The sequence below is a fragment of the Cyprinus carpio genome, chromosome B16 (assembly GCF_018340385.1).
Source record: "Cyprinus carpio isolate SPL01 chromosome B16, ASM1834038v1, whole genome shotgun sequence".
In the NCBI taxonomy this organism is placed as follows: domain Eukaryota; kingdom Metazoa; phylum Chordata; class Actinopteri; order Cypriniformes; family Cyprinidae; genus Cyprinus; species Cyprinus carpio.
Window position 1 is genome coordinate 17,919,383 of NC_056612.1, and position 22,689 is coordinate 17,942,071.

General features: G+C 36.5%; 1 protein-coding gene and 1 long non-coding RNA gene across 2 annotated transcripts; one reads left to right on the forward strand and one right to left on the reverse strand.

Annotated features, from left to right (window-relative positions):
• Positions 1-85: 85 nt before the first annotated feature.
• Positions 86-21,536, reverse strand: LOC109089045. Its single transcript, XR_002017635.2, has 5 exons — positions 21,320-21,536; positions 16,854-16,901; positions 9,119-9,205; positions 1,946-2,012; positions 86-1,520 (listed from the first exon to the last, which is right to left on the reverse strand). It is a non-coding gene; the product is annotated as an uncharacterized LOC109089045 (long non-coding RNA).
• LOC109089044 (basic helix-loop-helix transcription factor scleraxis-like) lies at positions 12,086-15,934 on the forward strand. Its single transcript, XM_019103167.2, has 2 exons — positions 12,086-12,990; positions 14,857-15,934. Exons 1-2 carry the CDS (start codon positions 12,427-12,429, stop codon positions 14,893-14,895), a joined length of 603 nt encoding a protein of 200 aa, XP_018958712.1. The 5' UTR covers positions 12,086-12,426; the 3' UTR covers positions 14,896-15,934.
• Positions 21,537-22,689: the final 1,153 nt, after the last annotated feature.

Consider the following 22,689-nt stretch of genomic DNA (forward strand, 5'->3'; position numbering starts at 1 on the left):
ATTTACACTAAAGGTCCTTGCACACTGAGTCCGAAAATATTCATATGCATTTTTTTTGTCATCCTTTCCTATTAAATTGCTCGGACTCAGTTTGCAAAGACCTTAACAGTGAATGAAATGCTGGAGTTAACAAGATGTTTGTCTCTAGTAGGCAGTACTATTGAGATGTGGTATCCAGCTGCATCAAAATATAGTTAGTCAGTGAATCTTTCTGCTCCTCATTTGCATAATGTTTCTACTTAAAACGGTCCCTGGCACAGGTGTCTCATTGAAAATTAATGACATCCAGTTGTTAAGATGCAACAAAACTATGAAATGGGAATATACTAGCATTTGTGGGCCACAGTGCTATAATAATTTTGGAAAAAAGTTTTTAAAGATATTTAAATAAATACTGTAAATGCTACTAGACTAAAAATTCTTAAATTTTGATGGTGGATCTTTACATTGTCTGCTTGATATGTGCTCTATGATATGTGCATAAATAAAAGCTGTTTCATAAACTATGTAAACATGCACTAAATGGATGACTTTGGCCAATTTTCTTTTTTTCCTCTAGGAGACTGTCAAATTAAAAAGAGCTAAAAAATAAACATTTAAAGCACACCCCGGGAATCCTGCATTCTGTTCCACTCAATTGCACTTCATCTAGTTCATTCTTTGCTACCCGTCTGTAAAAGTGAATGGGTCAGGGAGCATAAATGAGTTATTTTTTTTTTGTAATTAGCTCCACAAAGGGCTAACTGAACAAGCTTTAGCCTCTTCTAGCCATATTTTGTTATTATTCCTTTTATTCAAATTAGGGACCAGTCTATGCTTGCTAAATTCTTGATGTTTGGGAGCAAGACTAGTCCAATGCCATCTGTTGGTAGTAATCCACTTGTCAAGCATGTGTTTTATACTAGGAGGACCAGGGATTAATTTCACGGCCATTCTGCACATCCCAAAAGAGTCTAAAATGGCCTGCGTACCTCTAAAGTTAAAAGATTTATTGCAATGTTCATGCAAACTACAATAGCAAACAACAAGATTCTTCATTCTAAACCACTAAGTCTGAGGGACGGATCACAGAAAAATACAAAACTCTGTCATTATTTATTGATCCTCATGTCTTGTCATATAAAAAATTTCTTTGTCATATAAAAACATTTCTTCTGTGGAACACACACACACACAAAAAGTTCTATTAATTTATAAGTTGCTCCATAGAAGAAAAGCAAATGGTGACCATCGCTGTCAAGCAAGATTTTCTGTAATTTTATGGAGCTTTTTTGCTCTTTTTGAGGAGTTTGAATTTGAGAAGGAGCTGTATGGAAGAAAGCTGCTGAGACATTCAAATGTTGTTTTCTACAGAGAAAAGAAAGCATTTTGGTGAGTAAATAATGACAGAATTTTTCATTTAATTTTGGGTTAACTATCCCTTTATGTGCTTTCCAGCTAAGGACTCTGGCTTTCTGGTTCATGGCACTCTGGGGGTTTCCTGTTGTGCTGAAGGTCAATACACAGCTGACGCTTGAGAACTAGGGAAGGATAAATCAAAGTGTGGTTATGAAGGAGGTGAAGAGAGAGAGAAAAGGGTAATCAAGGAAAGGAAGCCGGAAGAGCTGCTTTACTACGGCTGTCGTGGTCGGTATTTGACAGCTAAAGTGGCTTGAGTGGGTATCCTCATAAGAAAATGAATTACACAGGAAACACTACAGCACCTGCTCTTACAGTAGTGCTTTTACACTTTGACTTTGTAACAAATCTCTCTAACAAATGCATGTGAGAAATCACAGCCTCGTCCTCATGCTCAGTCCAGCATTACTCTTTTCTTAAGGGAATTATTATATTTACATAAAATGAAAAATAAATCCTTTAGACTTCCCTCCAAAGATAGAGAGGGGATATCCATCAGTTAAAATCATATCAAGTCCAAAATAATTGATTTAATAATCAAACACACCTTAAAAGAGGCCCATAATCCTGGCACAGTTGTGTTAGTTGAGAGTATATCCGAAACAATCACTCATCTGTAAGAAACGAAACAGAAGGAAAACAATGTTTATTCAGACCATATCTCATCTAGAGAGGTTTCAATAATAAAAGCAACCTTTTTATGTTTTTTTTTTTTTTTATATCAGGGAAAGTGTAAGCCTTTTTTTGGACCTCCAATTCATTAAACTTTATTAAATGACAGAATATACATCTATGCATCCAGTCACTGTTAAATCTCAGAAATTAAACATGCACTTTTCTGAAGCAGAAGGTGTTACATTGGGCTTTGCCATTGTGTAAAGCCAAGTCAGATGTTACTATCTACACCGCACTTGAGTGAAAAATAAGACGGAAAAACTGTTTTGGCTGAGAGTTTGCATTTCTATGCAACTAAATTATTCAGCATATTACATTTTGAGTGATATTAAACCTTGCTGACATGAAAACCACATGTATATGTATGTGGGTTCAGACAGAACATTCTGTATTTTTCAAATTCTCTGCATAAATGTGAATGAAAAAAACCACAAATAATCAAATGTTTTGGTTTTTATAGATAATATCTCTATGCTGTGAATATAGCATTCTGAATACAACATCTGACAAATTTTCAATGTATATTAAGTAAAAGCACTCTTACTAATTTAATGAATCATTTTTGTGTGGCACTGTTTGCTTAAGATGGCGTTACAACACCAACTCGCATAAAAAGTAAGAAATGGATCATATCAGACAAGTCAATCAGCAATAAAGGAACGTATCAGGTTCAGAGAGGGAGAAGAAAGGTTAAACAAACTCCACAAACCCAACAGGTTATAATACACTGCATAACATTTCAGACACAAACCATGTGGAACTCAAAAATGATGGATCTGCCATGAAGAGAAGAATGTTCCTCAGGCTTGTGCACGCTTTTCTGTCTACTTATGTTTCTCTTGGCAAAGCTCTGCATGGCCATCTTGTTTTTCACAAGGAGCCTCTGTCCACGCATATACGGTTGAACTTTATGAGCATAGTAGACAAAAGTGGCAGAAGCACATTTCACTGGCTGGAAGACCCTCCATCCTCTGTCAAATCTAGCATCAGCTCGGTGAATGAAACTAAGCATATCCATGGTCACAGAACTGGAGCCTTGAAAGGCTCTGAGGCCACTTAGCTCATGACTTCTGAGTGAACTTGACGGCTGGAAATATATTCCTAACTTACAATCTCTCTGCTCACTTATTGTAAATAAAGGAGAAATTTCAAGTCAAGCATCGCAGTTGTCATGCACAGACAAAAAAGCACTGGTAATCTCGTCAATGAGATTATGAAAAAAAAAAAGTTTATTAATAAAAGGTTTTTGATTTTGTCAGTGATAAGATGAGCCAGATAATGTACATAATGACAATAAATATATGAACTGAATCAAAATATACTGTTGATGAAAATATGATGAAAAATTACTATTCATATGAGAATAATCAAAAATATACATAACATCAAAACGGCACAAATGCACAAGCAAACTTGATATTAGGCACTAGTCAAAATGTGTCATGTTCCTTCCACAAAAAAAAAAAAAAACAATGCAAAACTAAAGTAAACACAAAAAGACAATGAAAAACTAAAGTAAAAAAAAAATTCACAATATTTTATAACATAAAGCACTGAAGTCACTCTAGTTCCCTCAACAAAAATCCAATCAGATTTTTCCACTGGCTTTTGGATTATTGTTTATGATTCTTACATGCTTTGATCACCATGATAAGCATCACAAATAAGCACAACTTTTATGAATTTTGAAGACTAAATACAACTGGCAGAAGAAGTAAAAAGGTTTGGATATACATGAACTACACCACAGTCACATGACTTCAACGTCACTACCAGCTTTGAATCTTTCAGTCCTTATTTAAAAAAAATTAATTAATTAAATTCCCTGAAATTTTAATTTAGAATAATTCAATTATAAACACAGCAATGCTATGGAAGCACTGGACTAGTGACTAGAGTTTACGGTTTTGGCGTGATGATGTTTAATGTCCCGGACAACTTCTGTTGCCTTTTTTAGCCACTTGTTAAAACAAAAAAGTAAAAACAAAAAAGCAATCAATCAATCGCAGGGGCCTGATGTATTTCATGTCGTAGACTAAAACTATGAAAAGTATCAGGTTAACCACAGAAATTATTTCATGTATTTAACCAAAAAACAATTAAAAAATCTCTGACTTTGGGATGATAAAAACGGAAGTAAAATTTGTATCCAGGTTTTGGCCTACAAAAATGCATGAATTTTGTTAAACACTGATACAGGTTTAAATTAATATTTAAAAAGTTTTAATATTTAGTTGCATTTTACACTCATAAACTAATTATTATTATTATTATTATTATTATTATTATTATTATTATTAACACCAGTGTTTCTTTAAAATTGTATGACTGTTTTTCCCTTTGGTCCAAAACTGATACAGCAGATATGCAGGAAAAAAAAAAGAAAGAAAAAAAAAACATTTTAATTTTGGTGTCTGGCAGGCCCATAAAAATGCAGTGTTGCTGTAAGTAAAACATCTTACGCCATGAAGCATGTACCAAGGAATCACTCCTGAGGGCAGCATTGAAAGGCTTGGAAGAGGACTAATCAGTGCCTGAGCGGGTGTTGTAGAAATGAATAGTCTTGAAACATTCTCAGTTCAGTCTTAAAGCTCCTCCTCTCCATTTAAAGATTGCCAGGCAATGCTTAAATATAAAATAAGAACTTCACATCTAGAAAAAAAAGAATAAAAATATTTTTCAAGTTCCAGTGCAGAGAGAAGCAGTTTTTTTGGCCGTAATTTATTGTATTTCATCAAGCGTACAGAGGATTTGAGCTGTAAACTGCACTTTCCTTGCATTTATTTTCTATTTTACAGCCATTACAAACACATTTGTGTGATTTGTAATCTCTGCAGGCTGCCGTGAGGACATTTCAGCTGAACTTATTCATGATGCTCTTGGAAGACAGTTCCAGGGCAAAGGTTAAATCAACAAGGCACCATTCCAACTCATCTTGAGGAAAAACTGCACATCTGATTAAGCGATGTATATATGAAACGGTTATGAATGAAAACTTTCAAAATAATCACGGATAATCTAGATGATGAATAAGGTACCCAAATAACGCGAGATAAGTGTTGCAGTAATTGAAGTACAGCTCTTATTTACCAGAATGGGAAAAGAAAAACATCAATGATAAATTTAAATTTAAATGAGAATTCTAATCATGTAATTTTAATTACATCAAATTACACCAACAATATGTATTCTTCTGGCTGGTGCAGCCAATTCACATACATATTCAAGAGTAAACAAACATGCAATGCCTCTATGAAAATGAAATCTCATAACTACAACCTTCAGGCGCTACAATGATTGTTATGATTTCTCTCATTCACATCATAATGTCTCTTCCCACACTGTTCATCAAAACACCTTAGAATTGAAACTGTCAGCTTCATTCCACACTGCATCATTACAAATTACCAGTAAAATGTCCAGTTCATCCATTATCATACCATGATGACGGATCCAGCACTGATGAAACTCTTTTACAGAATGTTTTCTTGTGGTGCTGATGAAGTGCTGATAGTGGCCTCTCTGTCTCAGGCCAGTTTCGGGCATAACTCAGCAACACAAATTTATCTGAAATGAGGCAGCATTAAGAGGGCAATTTGGCAATTCATTTCAGATGGCGGAGTGACCGCAATTATTTGTTTTTGGATGCTATTGAGAATGTACGTTTTGAAAAAGGATGTGTGAGGGCAAATGTTCCGCCAGTCTATGACTGATATATGCCTTGTGGATTTCCTGTACACTCACTCAGAGCTTTTTCTCAATGGATAATGACAAGCATATGTCCGAAAGATCCTTCAAACACACACACAGGAATCAGTTTAAATTATGAATAGACCGCATGATCAAACGTACTAAAGTGCCATCATAAACGAACAGCAAAAACTTCCTGTTAAGCTTCAAAAAGTACATTTGAAAGTTAATACATTTTATTGACAATTTACTATAAGCTTCAATGCCAAATTTACTGAGGCCATTTTGTAAATCATTTGAACATTTTATGGCATGCAATAAGCGTTTTCATATTATTTCTGATCTGGCCACTATAGTCGAACAATTTTGCCAAACGCTATAAAGAAAAGAGACAACCAAGCCAACGCTTGAGGATAAAGCAGACACAATTGTACAATATACTCAATTCTTGTTTTTTACACCATACATAATGGAGCCCTCCGAGTTTCCAGCAAATATTTGTTCTTAAAATCCATCTGCATGTACTCACCCACACCCAAAATGGATGACTGGTTTTTGGGCCCTAATCTACATTAACAGGGCCATACAGCCAAAAAAATGAGCTCATTGGTCTCACTGCAAAAGATGATATAAGCAGCCAGTTAGCTACTGCTTACATTACAAATGACCACAAGCAGCAAAGTGGGGCGTGCAATGTTGATGGAGATGAAACGGTGTTGGAAACGGTCCACGATGGAATGAACGGCAAAGGAAAACCTCCAGTTTCCATTTAAGGTTCATTTCCATTCAGATATGTTCGAGATGTCTGTGTGTTTCTGGCTGCTACTGAGCTAAGCAGCTGTAATTTAAAAAGCATAGTCACTTTTATGTTTAATCATGACTGTATATTTCAGCTAGATTTTATTACGCATCTAATTCGATTAGAATTTAAATGAAAGACAAATGCTGAGGACAGACAGTCAAGGTTGTACACTCAGTGTTACTCATGTTTTCTATGAATCACCGATACACGCTGTTACGTAATGAACATATTTCAAATGTAATGTGTAATGTAATGAACATATGTCATGGACCATGCTGCTAAATGTTGTAATGAAAACATATGTGACCTTGTGCACTCTGACATTCTGCCTTGGTCGAGCAGGAATCGGCAATGTCGCTGGGTAATCACCATTAATAAAAAATAATAGCTGCAAATTGCAAATTTCCTGTCAAGCTAGCCACCGCCTCGAGAAGTACTTGCGCCTGTAAATGTGTGATTTTTCTCTAATAAAGCTTGCAAAATCTGACATTTTTATTCATTATCAGGACATATTTCAAAAAATTTCTGACCTACTTAGAAAAAACTGAACCTAATACTATACCACTGAAAACATTTATTTTAAGTGTATTTTTGAAAATGAAAATACCTTATTAAGTTGTCATTATTAAGTTATTTAGTTATTAAGTCATTAGTTATTAACTCTTCATTATTAGCTCTTAACTATTAATTAATCAAGTTTTTCTATATATAAACTCTCATTTTAAACACACAAACATGAAATTAATCCTAACTCACTGTTTTCCAGATAACAGTAAACATTGTAATTTAAACAAATGCAGCAGCAAATAACGTAAAATTTTTTAAATACATTTCCTAAAACCTTTGTACAGTTAAAACATTTTTAATAATAATAAAAAAGATATATTCACTAAAATAAAAAAGCATGAAGCTGCAAATTAGTGAAGTGGTTGCATCCTAGATGTTTTAAAGGGATAGTTCACACAAAAAGGAAAATTCTGTCATGAATTACTCACCATCATGTCGTTCCAAACTCGTAAGACCTTTGTTCATTTTCGGAACACAAATTAAAATATTTTTGATTAAATCCGAGTGCTTTCTGACCCTGCATAGACAACAATGCAGCTACCATGTTCAAGGCCCAGAAAGGTAGTAAGGTCATTGTTAAAATAGTCCATGTGACTTCAGTGGTTCAACCTTAATTTTATGAAACTACGAGAATACTTTTTGTGTGCAAAAAAAAAAAAAAGATAGTGAATTTATTCAACAATCTCTTCCCTGTCAGTCTTCGACGTGCATTCACAACAGTATCACGCATGCATGTGGTTCCGCTGACGCAGGAGCCAGAGTTCTGACGTAGAACCCGGATGTGCTGCGCCTTGTTTGCAAGCAGAGGAATACACATGCATGCATTTTGGTACTCTCGTGAATGTGTGGTGAGTAATTAATGACAGAAGTTTCATTTTTGGGTGAACTATCCCTTTAAGATTTTGTTCTGGTGTGGCACCTGGAGCAGATATATGATGTGTTCCCACAATGAAGAGTGAACAAAGAGGAGAATGCTTTGAATTTAAAAGTCACTAAATTAGCAGTGAGCCATTGTTAGCGGGACCACAGGTTAGTCCCAGGGCTCCAGTTAGAAGGGGCGGAGGTGGAATTTACAAGCCCAGGCTGAAGAGCCACAGTGGGATTGCCCTCACCAGCTGCCTGCTTTACAAGGCAAACTTCAAAGATAAGGCCTTGACTTACCCCCCTCCAGTACTTGCCACACCACCGACTACACTCCTTCTTTGGGTAACAAAGTGTGAGTAAAGCAACATGTCTCACGGTTCACTTGTAATGACTTATTCTGAGTGACACACTCCATTATGTGAGAAAATGCCTGTTGACTAATGGGGTTTTAGGGAAACCTGTCACACAAGATGATGGCAGGGCTCTACAGACCCCCAAATATGATGACCCCCTTCCTAATATATACTGTAAAAACAAAGCCAAAGACTAATTTCTACTATGTGAGAAAAAAAAAAAAAACACTGAAAACATAAAGACATGCTGTCTGCCAAATCAAATAACCAGCTTTTATATTATTACTGTATTAGTCAAAGTTACGTATTAAAATATTATTTGGAAAATACTGGTTTGTAATAACTGTTTTTTGCACTCACTAATATTACAGTAATTAAACTAAATTTGTATAGTGCTTTTTGCAATAGGTATTGTTCCAGAGCAGTTGTAATGTTAACTTTGACAGCCCTAAAAAAATACATAATACAAAATATTTGTTTCCTCTCAAATTGTAAAACCTTATTATAAAATTATTATTTTAAATTATAAAAATAAAAAATAAAAATATTCAAATGAATATTAATTTATAAATATAAAATATTAAATTTATAAAATGAATAGAAAATAAATAAAATAATAATAAAAAACAATACATTAAATTACATTAAATTAAAATATCAATGTTTGATCAGGATTCTGTAAGATAGATCTGTCAGAAAAGCTCTGAAGGGCACAGAATTCCAGAAGTTTCTAAACGGTTCACTTTTTCCATCTCAAAACCCCACTGACCTGCTTTGCCGTCTGAATTCTTTGGCTTCTGAGGAACGGGACGATTACGGCATGGAATTTCAGTGAAGACTGACTTCATTTCTGCTCCTGAAATAGAGGGGTTGGAAGTCAGAGGCAAGGCCGCAGAAACGCAATTACCAGTCAGCAGTGGAGAGATGAGATAGACGCCAGATTACTTCTCCTAGTTCGACTGAGGGGTTGAGCTTACGTGACCTACTCTAAACAGCATTGCCCTATTTTACAGAAACAGCCCCAGTCTATAGATTTGACTGATGAGGTCACAATTCATTACTAATTAGACCTCTTGCGTGACACGTAAAGTGATATGCACATTAAAATGATACAGCTGATAGGGTCTCTCTATCCCTCTCTCTCCCTCCACCCCTAAATCCATCTCCTCTTACACTAAATGAGCCAGCTGCGGAGGCCCTGTCCTGTCAGGCGTGGTTGCTGCCTGCTGGCCTGTCCCCAACTATGGCTAGACAGCGGAGTCCCCCGATAGTTGACTGGACGTACGTCCGGCAGACATCCATAACAACCGTCTGCAGTCCTGAGCAAAGGATTAGTGATGGATTTTGACAGAAGACCGATGCCAGAAGAGTTCAACTACATAGGGTACAAGGAGAAGGGCACTTAATGCTGGGATGACGTTTTACCACAGATGTTCCAGAGAAAGTAATGATAATCAGATGTAGAGAAGAACAAACTACCGATCTGCTCTGATTTATAGACATTAAGTTTCAGAATACACAGCATTACTTATGCAAGTTTGCTCATACTGATGACACAAATCTTTGTTATTATTTCTTTCATCTGAATGAGTCATTCTGGTTATGTATATGGGCCATTCTACAGAATTGGTGCGAACTGCTGTCCCACAACCAAAAAACACATTTAAAAAGCATTTATGTATTCAAATCTTAGATGTTTACTAAGATCCTTCTATTATCTATTGAAACCCACAATAATATTTGAAATATTAGTAAGCTTAATATATATAAAGCCATTATTTATTGGATACTTTCAGTTGGGAGGTGGCTGTCCCAAACCCTGACCCCTAAATTTCAACTTATGAAAATGATATTCAGATAATTTCTGTATTTTATTTTTTTAATTCAGTGGCCAGATCAGTTAAAAAAATATATTTATTTTATATTTTCTTTGTAAATTATGAAACTTTATGTAAAAAAAAAATTTTTAAAAATGTGCCCCGCATTTCTCATGTCACTAACGAAACAGTTTATGTTTTAGTCCATTGGCTGAGAGTGATTTTAACTACAACCGTAAATTTATGATTAGGAAATATTCCTGTGTGAGTAGATAGGTCCCATCTCTTTGAGATAAATGTGTTCAAAAGTCTGAAAAATCTGTGTGTAACTTTAAGTAAACTCACTACCGAACACTTTTTTTCTGTATCCCATAACATTTAGTTTTATATGTTCAGACCTGTGCTAGCTAACCATGTGCTGATTAGCATTTTTGAGCTAGGTTCAAAAGTATCTAAAATTGTCACAACCTAAACAGTCACAACCAAAACATGTCATCATTGTTTAGGTAGTGACAAAAGGGAACACATAATCCTCGTATTTGGGGAAAATAAACAAAATGTTAGTACAGTTATTTTTTTGTATTTTAGTATGTTTTAGTAGTGTTTCAGTATGTGAGTTAAAATTCTGTAATGTGATGTGGTTGATACCAAAGCATTACTGTCACTACAGAAAATGTGCCGTCACTACCGAAACATGGGATGTTTTGTCAAAAATAAAGTATACTGAATTATCAACTAAGATTTTATGGTAGTTTTTGGTTTATTGTATATTCAAACTAATGAATCCTTAACTTTGAAATCAGTATTATAAACTTTTTGCCTTTTACAAAGAAAAACTTGATTCGAAATACAGTAAATCTCATAAATTACACTTGAAATATTGTTAACAATGTAATTTTTACTTACCTCTAAAAATGTTTAATAAAATAGCAGAAAACGATATTTATAATATAGATGTATGTCACATTTTAAAAGGTCAATATTACCCTTCTAATTAAATTATTATTACTGTGTTTCGGTAGTGATAAATTTGGGGACAAATAGGACAAATATTCCAAAACTTTCTGAAAATACAATATGAGAATTAACTGCACAATTACTAGAAATCTGTACCTTTGAATACATAATTTTTTTTTTGACAACTTTAATTGTAATTTAATTTTAATTTCAAAACTTTGCCATTTCTCCATGTTTTTAAGTTTGAATGTAAGTGTGCCCATGACTGTTATACAGCTTTTCAAACAACCAATCCACCTATCACCTCCACTCAACCATTATAAGCATCATTATGTGCTTCTAGTGCAAACCCTCCCCAGCCCAGGGCACTTCCTGTTTAATCAGCACTAGAGCTGCTAGTGAACAATCCCCATACACAAGAACTAATATTATGAATTATGAAGAATTTATATTATGAATGTTGCATAATATCCTGTGATATTAACCCTCAGCAACTGTGCAATCATTTGTCAAGCCTCCTGTGACCATGGTGCCAAAGGCAAAACGATCTGGGCTAACATCCACAGACTAAACGCTGTATTTAGGTTCGGATTGGATTGATTCATGAGCATCTGGCTCTGACAATTCATGTTTGTAGGGGAAAAAAATGGAAATTTAATAGATTGAATTGAAATTTCAGTGCGAACGAAATAAAAAAGTAATGCTCTGAAAGAAATGAAGCAATCTATCATACAGATTAATCTTCAGTGGAAACATTTCAGGGTCAAGTTTTTAAAAATACTAATGTGGAGTGAAAGAGACAGAAGGAGAGAGAGAGAGAAGTCACCGTATTCTCTCATTCCTCCCACTTGCTCACTGGATTTCACATTTACGGTGGTTAAAGTGAGAGCGGACCCCAGCCACACCCCCTGACTATAAATCCAAGGCATAAGGAAACGCTCAGCTGAAATCACACGTGGAACTGAAGGATCTGGAGCTCACAAACTCATTCACACACACGTCTGGGAGGCGACTTGGCATGCTGTGAGCCCAAATAACTGATGACAGTGGAGAAAAGAGCATTTCTTATGAATGAGTGAGTCAGAAGTGACTCGGTCAAGCATCGCTGGATTGGTTGGATCCCTAAAGCAGGACTGGTTACAGAACCTTGTCACTTCGCATGTAGTCAATAGTGTAGACTGGGGTGTACGATTAGAAATTCGGATTGAGTTCACTCCTGTGTTTGTGCAAAGTAGAACGATTCAATAGAGATTTCTGCGCAAGGGCGAAGAGCAAAGTCCAGGGGTCCTGTAAGGTGCTGAGCATGTCTTTTGCAATGGTGCGACCAACCCCAAGTCATTTCTTGTGCTCTGAGATCAGCATGCACTCCGAGGATGATGACAACGGCAGTGAGGGTTCTGGATCTGATGACAAGTCCTTCCGAATGGCCGGCCACGGCTATGGCGCATTTAAGTTGGGTGCTCGCAAAAAGAGGTATGGCTGCCGACCGGTAGCAGCTCCCAGCGAGCTCCGTTCTCAGATCGTGGAGATACACCAGCGGAATGCCGCGAACGCCCGAGAGCGGGATCGCACAAACAGTGTGAACACAGCATTCACTGCTCTGAGAACGCTCATACCTACCGAACCAGCTGACAGGAAGCTGTCTAAGATTGAGACGCTGCGGTTGGCCTCCAGCTACATCTCGCACCTGGGGAAAGTGCTGCTGGTTGGAGAGGAGTGTGGAGATGGCCAACCTTGCCTCAGGAGCTCGGGAGCCTTGTCTCATCACCTCCACAACCTTCCAAAGAGCTCGACACTCAGCCCGGACTTAGAAAACTCGCAGCCCAGACAGATCTGCACATTCTGCCTTAGTAACCAGAGACGGCTGGTGAGTAGCTTGATGAAATGTAGCTGTCAAAATGTATGACAAGTTAGACAGAGATCAGATCTGACTGACATTTACAGAGCAGTCAAAACTTGGAAAATTAGGTGTTTAGCAATAAATTGTTGTTTTTGTTATTTTGTGACAGGTCAGAGGTCAGTGCATTGTTACTGATTCATGAACTTTATCTGATATTTAAAGCGGTGGTTCACCCAAAAAACAAACACTCTGTCATTCACTCTCCATCATGTCATTCTAAATCTATATGACTTTCTTTCTTCTCTGAGACCGATACTTTAAATAATATTTCATATATTTTTGTCCACAGGACAAAAATCAGTGGGGACTTTTATTGTATGTACAAAAACATTTTGTTTTTCAAAATATCATCTTTTGTGTTCTACAAAAGAAAAGAAAGCCATACAGGTTTGGAAAGACATGAGGGTGACAAAATGATGACAGAATGTTCATTGTTTGGTGAGCTATCTCTTTAAATGCCATTTATCATAATATTCTAGTGACTGATACAATAAACCGTTCTGAGTGTGCAATTGACAGATAAGCATATATTTATGCATAGCTGTTTGAGCTCACATTAGCATAATTTCTTGATTTCTTGATGTCATCAGATCATAAATACAGATCACTTTGGCACTGAAACTTGGCAAAACCCTTAATATGCTTGGTCTGACTTCAACCACATTAATTAACATCCACCGCATTCCAAACGAAAGTGTTTACATGAGCCTCTGTGATGAAAACAAGCGATTCATTTGGCTCTAGACAAAATTTTCACAGAGAGGTACACAAAATGACACGAACACTCTCTGCACAGGCTGCTATGTGTCTGCTGTGTTTGTGCAGCACACTAGAAACATCTGGTCTATTCCCCTGACAACCAGAATGTCTTCCTGCACAGTTCAACGAATGTCCTGAGTTCCACCAAAGCCTTCAACACCCTCATCATCATTACGATGGCTAATCCTGAACAGACCCTTTAAACACCACAGTTTAATGAAAACACTCCAGATTTATCCTTTCATCTAGCATTTCATATGCTATTACTGGAATAATATGGCCGTATTCGATGGGCCACAGAGGATTATTTATTTATTAATCAAAATTTCATCGGCTGCGACCAATTAATGAGAGCTGATGAACTCAAATTTGTCAGTGTTCAACCGCAAACATTTAAAAGACTTTGTTTTATCAGCTGAAAGCACTTATTTTTCTGTTATGAGTTAAATTTAAGATTGATTTTTCTCTTAGTCCATTGTTATAGATCAGTCTTTCTTAAATTATGTACACCTAAAGTCCCACAGGTATTAAGCTCAAGTACCCCTTCATAAATGCCAAACCAGAAAAAGAACTTACTTTATATTTCACTAGGTTTCATAAAAATAAAAAGAAAGAAAGAAAGAATTTCTATACGGATCCAATGTATTATTGAATAAACAGATCTTATGCTACTTTTTCAGAAAAAGGGAATAAGCACAAAAACATGCCAAACTATGCCAATGTAATGGCAAAACACACACCCAGAAGTGCCTTTGGATTAATATGTACCAGGTGGCTATGTGACCAAAGATGATGTTATGGTAAGACCCCTAACACTCCAAAGCGATCAGATTCCCTAAATGAGATCTATCTTTGAGATGGTCCTGATTACGGTTCAGACGTCTGAATAAATCTGACCTGTTGGTAATGACGGTCAGAGTTCAACTGCTCATCAGTGTCCTAATGTGTTTGAAAATCTAATGAGATAATTGTTTTTATGTGTCTGTAAAACGAATGGATGTACAAGTTTGTATAAAAGACCCTTTAACCTACAAGCTACTCATTCTCTGATCACTTTGTTTTCTTTTCTTTCAGAACAAAGACAGAGAAAGAAAAACTGCATTAAGAAGTTAATGATGAGGAGAAGAGAGAGTAAAAGAGCATTTCCATCACATCTGCCTGAAGGATCGTACTGAACATTTAGTGTAAATTTGCTGTAAATAAGCTGTTTAATTGAATGGTGGACAGCGTCATAATGGACAACTACACTGCATTCAGCACTTCCATATTTAGAAGCAAAAAACTATGTGAATTTCATCATAACCTCTTTTTTGTTTTATATAGAGGTGATATACTTTTATACATAAGTGATAAGGATGAAGAGGATGATTTGTAATTTAAAAACAGCAAAAGAAAAAATGAAAGAAAAAAGGGACTTGCTTGCTAACCCGCAAAGAATCTGTTTGTGTTCTTTTGAGTTTGTCTATGATGCATATATTTTGTATGCACTACACTGAACTTTATTTACAAATGTCAAAACATAGGCTTTTTTTCCTATCAGAACATATTCCTATAGTACGATCAAACATTAATGTCAAGGAGTTGTTTGTTATTCTGTAACAATTATTGTTATTTTAATTTATTTATGCCGATTAAAATTTCAAAACATTGTTTAAACCAAATAATGTATATGTCTGGGTTGAAAAATCTTGAGTTTGAGGGCTTAAATGAATTCAGACAGACTGTGAGAGGTCTGCAAGAGTAACTGAGAAAGAGATTGAAAGATGAACGGGAAGGGAGTCAGTAAGTCTTGATGAGATCTGCAGGTAGATTGCATTTGGCAGACAGTGTTCTCTATTTTACCTCTGCCCACAAGCTCTTACTCACATTCTAACATACACACACACACACAAGCACACTAGCAACACCCCCGCGCCACCCCCCAGTGATTTTAAGGTGTTGAAATGCAATCAGCAGCAAAAGAGAACTAATTTTGCTATATGTGAGCGCCATCTGAGAGACTGTTTCATAGAGCGCGGGAGTATTGAACCAAGATATTTTTGCCACTATAGGCCTTGAACAGTTATATACACACTTGTATGTGTCAAAATGCCGTCTTTGCAAGTGAAAGCACACAGCTGAGAAAGAAAGCACGTGTAACAGTATATTGGATCCGGGCAGATCTTAAAGTGACAGCAGTCATTCATTGTAATCAAGCAACAAATGAGAGTAATTCGTTTTTTAATCTTATTTAATCACTGACTGTGTACTTGTCTTCAGTAAGCTTAAGTTTCTTTTTTAGGCTAATATTAGTTTTTTGTGATATTGACTCTGGTGACAAGAACTAAGTTTTTATGGTATCATAAAAACCTAATTTAAAGCATAAATAACAATATTGTGAAATAAAATGATTGCCCACCCCTACTATATACTGACAATAATAAGTACAATACATTTTTATCTAAATCCAAGTAAACAGGTAATCTAAAATTTTTCAAAAATGTGATTTGCTGTAGTGCTGAATGTCACTATCCTAAAACCGTCAGCATTGTTCTCGTCTCCTCTCAGTAAACTCTTAGTAAAGTCTCCCACACTCAGTGGATCCCTCTGTTCAGCTCAGCCATATTTCGCTCAATATAGAGTCTGTGAACTGTAACCAGTCTAGTGCTCTCAGATCATTTAACTCACTTCTTCCCTCTCCATCTGCTTCTCTTATCCAACATCAACAGCGCTTCATCATCCCCTGTGGCTGGAGACGGCACTGTAGAGACTAGTTGCCAAGGCAACAGAACTGGTCCACTAATACCACTTTCTTCATGGAAACAGGTCCAATATTCATACAGTTTAACTAAGGTTAAGAGATCGAGAGCTGAATGGCACAAAAAATGGAGACTGTTTCTGGGACACAAGGCTTTAAAATCATGTTTGAGAAAGTTAAATTAAAGTTGTAAATGGTATCTAGCGTGGCGCTTTTAGCATCAAAAACAAAGGTTTGATTTCCAAGCCAATGCATGAAACCATAAAATGCAAACCTTTAATACAACGCGAGCTGCTGAGGATAAAAGTGTGGAAAAAAAGTACTGCATACTGACCTGCACGGTGGATGTCTTTGGATATTATTGTCAAAGAAAGAGCCAGATCTGTAATTAAAGACATCAGAAAGGTATTAGAAACTTTCCACATATGATGAACTCCACCAAAAATGTTACAAACAAGTATGACCTTAAAAATGATCTGAATGATTTCATATGAAGTACAATACAAACCTTCTCTAAGTGGAATAATACGCGCCCTAAATATGCTAACAAGCAGCACCTGCATACTGAAGAGGGAAAGGGTATGAATATCCTCAGGTCATTCCTTTGGTAATGGGCTTGGATTCGGAATGTTTTATATGGTCCAAAAATGAAAAGCCAGGATCCTGTGACAATTCTCAATAATAATATGTGTCAATCAAAATACTTTGTCTTTTTGCTATTTGAGTTATTGGATTTCAAACAGATTTGAAGTGCATAAAGATGTTCTTTTCTTCCATTGTGCTGTCTTTTTAGTATTAGATCTGTTTTGTTTTCTGTGGGAGTGTTTATGTATCAGTCCATATCTCAGGCTTCTGGTAAAGCTTTCACAGATCCAGCAGGGAGTCTTGTGAATACCACAGGACGGGAAGCAGTAAAGCAACGATGGAATGACAGGTGTCCAAAGAGCCTGGCTGGCCCATTCCAGCTCTCTCTAAGTCTCGTCCCTGCAACACACACACACACACACACACACACACACACACACACACACACACACACACACACACACACACACACACACACACACCTGTGGGAGAGAGAAAACTCCTTTTCTGTGACTTGAGTTTCTGGCAGCTCCCTCTGTGTCAACATTTCTACAGTCAGAAAACACGATCCTGTCCACTTATACCTGCTTTTAGCTAATTGTTTCCTGCTGGAGAGGCTAATATTGAGCAGCTATTGTTGAAATAGGCCTGCTAATTTGCCCTCTCCTAATGCTGGGTTACACAGAAAACAGTAGAGCATGACTAATGTGGCAAGATTTCGTCAGGCTTTTTTTTTTTTTTTTTAAATAGCTCTCAGGTAATAGCAATATAACTGTTTCCATGTTTGAGAAATATATGCAAATATACAAAATATATACACTGGTGCCAAAGTTTAACAATTATTAAGTTTAACAATTATTAAGCAACACTAAAAAATGTAAATGTCAATGCATTAGATACAAAAGCAAAACAAGAAGAACTCATTTTATTTCCTTATTAAATTCACTGTAATAATTTAAAAAATATCCACACTGAACAGCTTCATCAACTTTATAATTTATAAAGCTATAACAACTTTATAAAGCTTTATCAAAATAACTATGAGCTGCCTTTTATCCTTTTTTAATCAGGTTAATATTACAAGCAAATTTGGTAATAAATGAGAAAACTTTATCCATTACATCAAGTATCCAAGAACTGAACTCTAATCTTGGATTCAAATGACTTTCCCTCAGGTTTTAGTGTGCACCTAAGTCTTGACTTCTGACCCCTGATATCACAGTGAAGAAGAGGATGAGGACAGTGATGGCAAAGGTCAGTGAGGACAGAGGGAGTTGGACTTTGCAGCTGCTTCTTTCTCCTCATTTGACTGGCCTAAGGAGAATAGGTTGTTCTTGGTTTTACAGCACTCCTAATCCATACACGCACTTTTATGCCCAAACATGTGTTCTCAAGACCCCGGCTTTGATGCATCCTCTCTCCTTCCAAACCTCCCTCCCTCTGAATCCCTCTTTCTCTCTCCATCCCATCCAAATCCTCAAGTAAGAATTTGAGTTAACAAGTTTTGATTGTAAAGGAAGCCTTGAGATCCTAAGGGCCTCTGTCAGCCCCCTGTGGCTCACCACAGAGCACTGGCTTCATAGCAGACCCGAAAAAAGCAAAGAAAGAGAGTAAGAGAGAGAACGACAGAGAGACAGAAAGAGAAAGATGGTATAACCCAGTCCCAGTAGCTCAAAATCAAGACTTGGTGTACTTTGTCCTGTTCAATTTGGCCTAGAGTTTAATACTGGAAAAATCTTCCTTTGCTGTCAATCAAACGCTTTAATAAAAACAAAGTATAACATTGCGGTCTTGCTCACTCTCTCTCTGCCCCTGGGAGAGTGGAAATGCGAGGGGTGCCTGCGGAACTGTGAAAATCCCTCCTTTTATTGCCATCAGCCTGCAATGGAAAATTGGGTTTGCGGAGGGGCCCATCTGTTGGACATTAAGCAGCCACCTGGAGCTTTAGCCAATCATGAAATTAAACATGAGTATTAAAGAAAAATGAAAAATCTCCACTCCCAGACATGTGGGTCGCCCAGTCTTTGCCGCATTTAATCAAATTTCCGACAAGAAGCAAAGGCTTAGTTCAGAAGGTTGTCACCCACCACCCCACCAGTAAAACCACTCCTGTTTTTCCAGGTTTTAAAAGAATAAATAAAAGCTGGTATATATGAATATTACCCTAAACTGGTTTTTGAAGTACAATAAACAAAACCTTATTTTCTTATTGAGTGATTTTGTTCCAATAGGATTACCCTAAACATTCTTAACAAGAACATTTACTTGAAAAGCCAAGCAAAAAGAAAAGTTTTTTTTTTTTTTTAATCCACTGGAATATTTTAGATGGATTAAAAAAAGACAAAAAGAAAATATTAAGAAAATTATTTTTACATAGAACAGTTCGTTAATTGTAGATGCAGAATCAGCATAAAGGCTGTTTTTATGGGCTGGTTTCAAATACATAAAATTTGGTCCTTGGCTAAGGTGAATTCTCAGAGCACAAACTTTTCAAAAACCAGACAACTTTTTCTCGAAATGTACATCAAAATGATGCTCTAAATAAGCACAGAAGCAAATCTATGAACCGGATTCTTGACAGTCTTCTTTTTAAATGATTAAATGTAGTATATTGTGTTGAATAAGTGTTTCTTCAACTTTTTGCCATGTGAAACTGTCTAGAAAAATTATTTTATACTCACACTATTATTTAAATGTTCTACTTACATTGTGTATGCAATATCTTTATGGTTTATAATTTCACTCTCTGTAACAATATTTTATGATGTTTTTCATGTTTTAAGATTTAAAGTCATTATCAAAAAAAATCTATACATAGACAATTTACAAAATAGCAAAAATATAAATATATATGAAGGTATGGAAAAACATTTTAATGACAATTATAATATGACGTTCACTAAAGAAAGAACCCTAAATAAAAAGTTAGTTGTTAATTGTAATTAAAATCAACACCTGGGACATTAGTGTCTATAGTTAAAAAAAAAAAAAACACAAAATTCCAGTAAAGCACAAAGGATCTTAACTCAACAGTAGAGCAAAAAGTCAGCAAATATTCCTGAAGCTCTGAGCCCAGATGTTGGGTTTGAAAATGAACCAGACATAAAGATACTGATCAGATCCTTCAATGAGCTACATTAAAGTTTTGAATAAGGATTCTGGGAGTTATTTCTTGACATTCCCCCTACCCACAAGACCCCCTATACCCCCTTCACACACACACTCATTTCATCCATCATTTAATATCTGGAAATTGCTGATTTTACTCCGACAGGCTCTGAATAACATGCTTTTGTATTAAGGCTCTCTGCAAGGTGCTGGAATTGGACGAAATTAGTTTCTCTCCTCTTCCTTCTCATCTTTCTCCCTCTGCATCTCCTTCCCATTCCTTGTTCCGCCTGGAAAAGCCATTGCAGAATAAAACCCCACTTCCTCCCGCAGAGGCTGCAGCCAGACATGGAGCGGTCACACATGTTCCCCCTCACTCCACATAGACGGAAACAGCTCTCCATGGTGAACATACACACATATTTGCTCACACGCCTGATCTGGTGTGTGGTTCTGCGTTGGGTCTGAGGACAAATTGCATTGGGGGCCGCAGGGGGTTTCTGGACCCATAGCCGGAAGATTTCAGGGGTCTGAAAAGAACCAGACTCACTGGCAGATGGTCAACTATCCAGCAGTCATCATGGGACAGCAACTCAAACGAGGCTTCAGTCATTATTACAAACTCATGATTTGGTTTTGTCTTTAACAAAGCAAAGATGAAATCGAGACTCTATTGAATGACCAATAAACCCATCATCTTTGTCAGCATTTAGGTCTTGCTCATAGCATTTCATGTTTCAGCCGAGTCTCATTATTTTTGTTGGTCTTTCAAAATCCGGGCAGAGAAAATTTCTTTTTGATGTAGTATCTATGATATATTTATCCGTCCAAAGTGGTCACTTCATGGTCTCGTAAACAGAGCCAACTGGCTGATCTCTAGATATGTATAAATTTGGAACATGAAACATTCGACATGCAGTTACCAGTTTTCCAATGAAACACTGAATCAAACAGACTCCTGGGTGGTAATATAAACCTGAGGGAATGTACACACATTCCGTATTTATGAAATATAACTTAATGCAAAATAAACACGAACACTTCGAATATCAGCGTGGCACAATTGAATAAACACAAATGAAATACTGAGAAAAGTATTCTACTTACCGTACATTTTGTACACAACATTTATCTGGAACCACATCAGAATCATCCATCGCCTTTCCTCGAGCAACACATGTTTGTGGCGTTTCTGAATGAATCAGTGTTTGAACGAATCGTTTGTGAATGATCGAACTCACTCATAATACACGAAAAGTCACTTATTCGCGTCACCTACTGGTATAGGGATGTATAAAGACAGAACACTGATTCAGATTTGTCCAAGATGGTCACTAAACAAGGTGAATGAGCAAAATGTATGTTTTAATTTCTTATGGCTATTTAGGCGCCGTGCTAATTGCGGGGGGTAAAAAGCTTTGAGTTCTGTGAATAGGTGGAATCTACAATGAGCTAAATTTAAGTAATACGACATTTTTTGTTTGTTTGTTTGTCTGTCTGTCTGTTTTAAATTGAGAAGCCAACTGAAAAAGACAACCACAACGAAGAGGGAGCTTATTTGAGTGATTTTGGTTAAATGGAAAAACTGTGAGTTGTGTCTCGCAGGGATTTAAATAGGTTCCCACAATTTTCCAATTTTGTGTTTCAAGCTGAAATAACAAAACTCAGATTGACTTATTTTCTATGTGGCTTAAATATATTCAACATCAAACCACACAGACAGCATTCAGGTCAGTGTATCCGGCATGGCCTGAGACCAGCTGAATGTGCTGATGGTGCTCAGTGAAGCACTTGGTTTTACAGGGCTCAAGTCCCAGGACAGAACCTCCATAAATGAGGAATCTGAAAAATGTGGAGCACCGTGGTTGGTGTTCTTTGACAGGGTTGACATCTTTGACCCATAAAAAAAACCCACGTCTTTTTAAAGGCTATTTTTGCTCTATAAAGATTGATTACTTGTGAATCTTCTGCTGTCCTGGGTGTACTGTATATCTTTACATATAAAATATATATACACAAGACACTGGAGCTGCACTGTGTTGTCCCAAAGGCTTCATTCAAGTGATAGATCTTTCTGGAGATGTTAAATGTCTCTAGATTTAATGCACACAAGATGCGCAACGGGTCAACATCTTTTTCATGAGAAGTATCATAGTATTGGAAGGTAGAATCTGAGGCTGTGAATGTTGAAATGATTATCTTAATGTCAAAAAGTGAAGGATTTACATCACTGTACAATCTACTGATGTCCATTGTTTGTGTTATGTTGACAGGCTTTGATGTGTCAGATCAGTTGCCCCTTGTCACCTTCCACACGTGGGAACTATTGCTGTAAAGCCGAACGAGATGACACCATACAGTATAACTCCTAAAACTGGGCAATTTCCATTGAGTACTAGATCTGTTCAACGTTGTTACAAGGTCTGTAATAATTTTAAAAGATGCTTTAAAGGGTTCAATACGAGTTAAACTCAGAT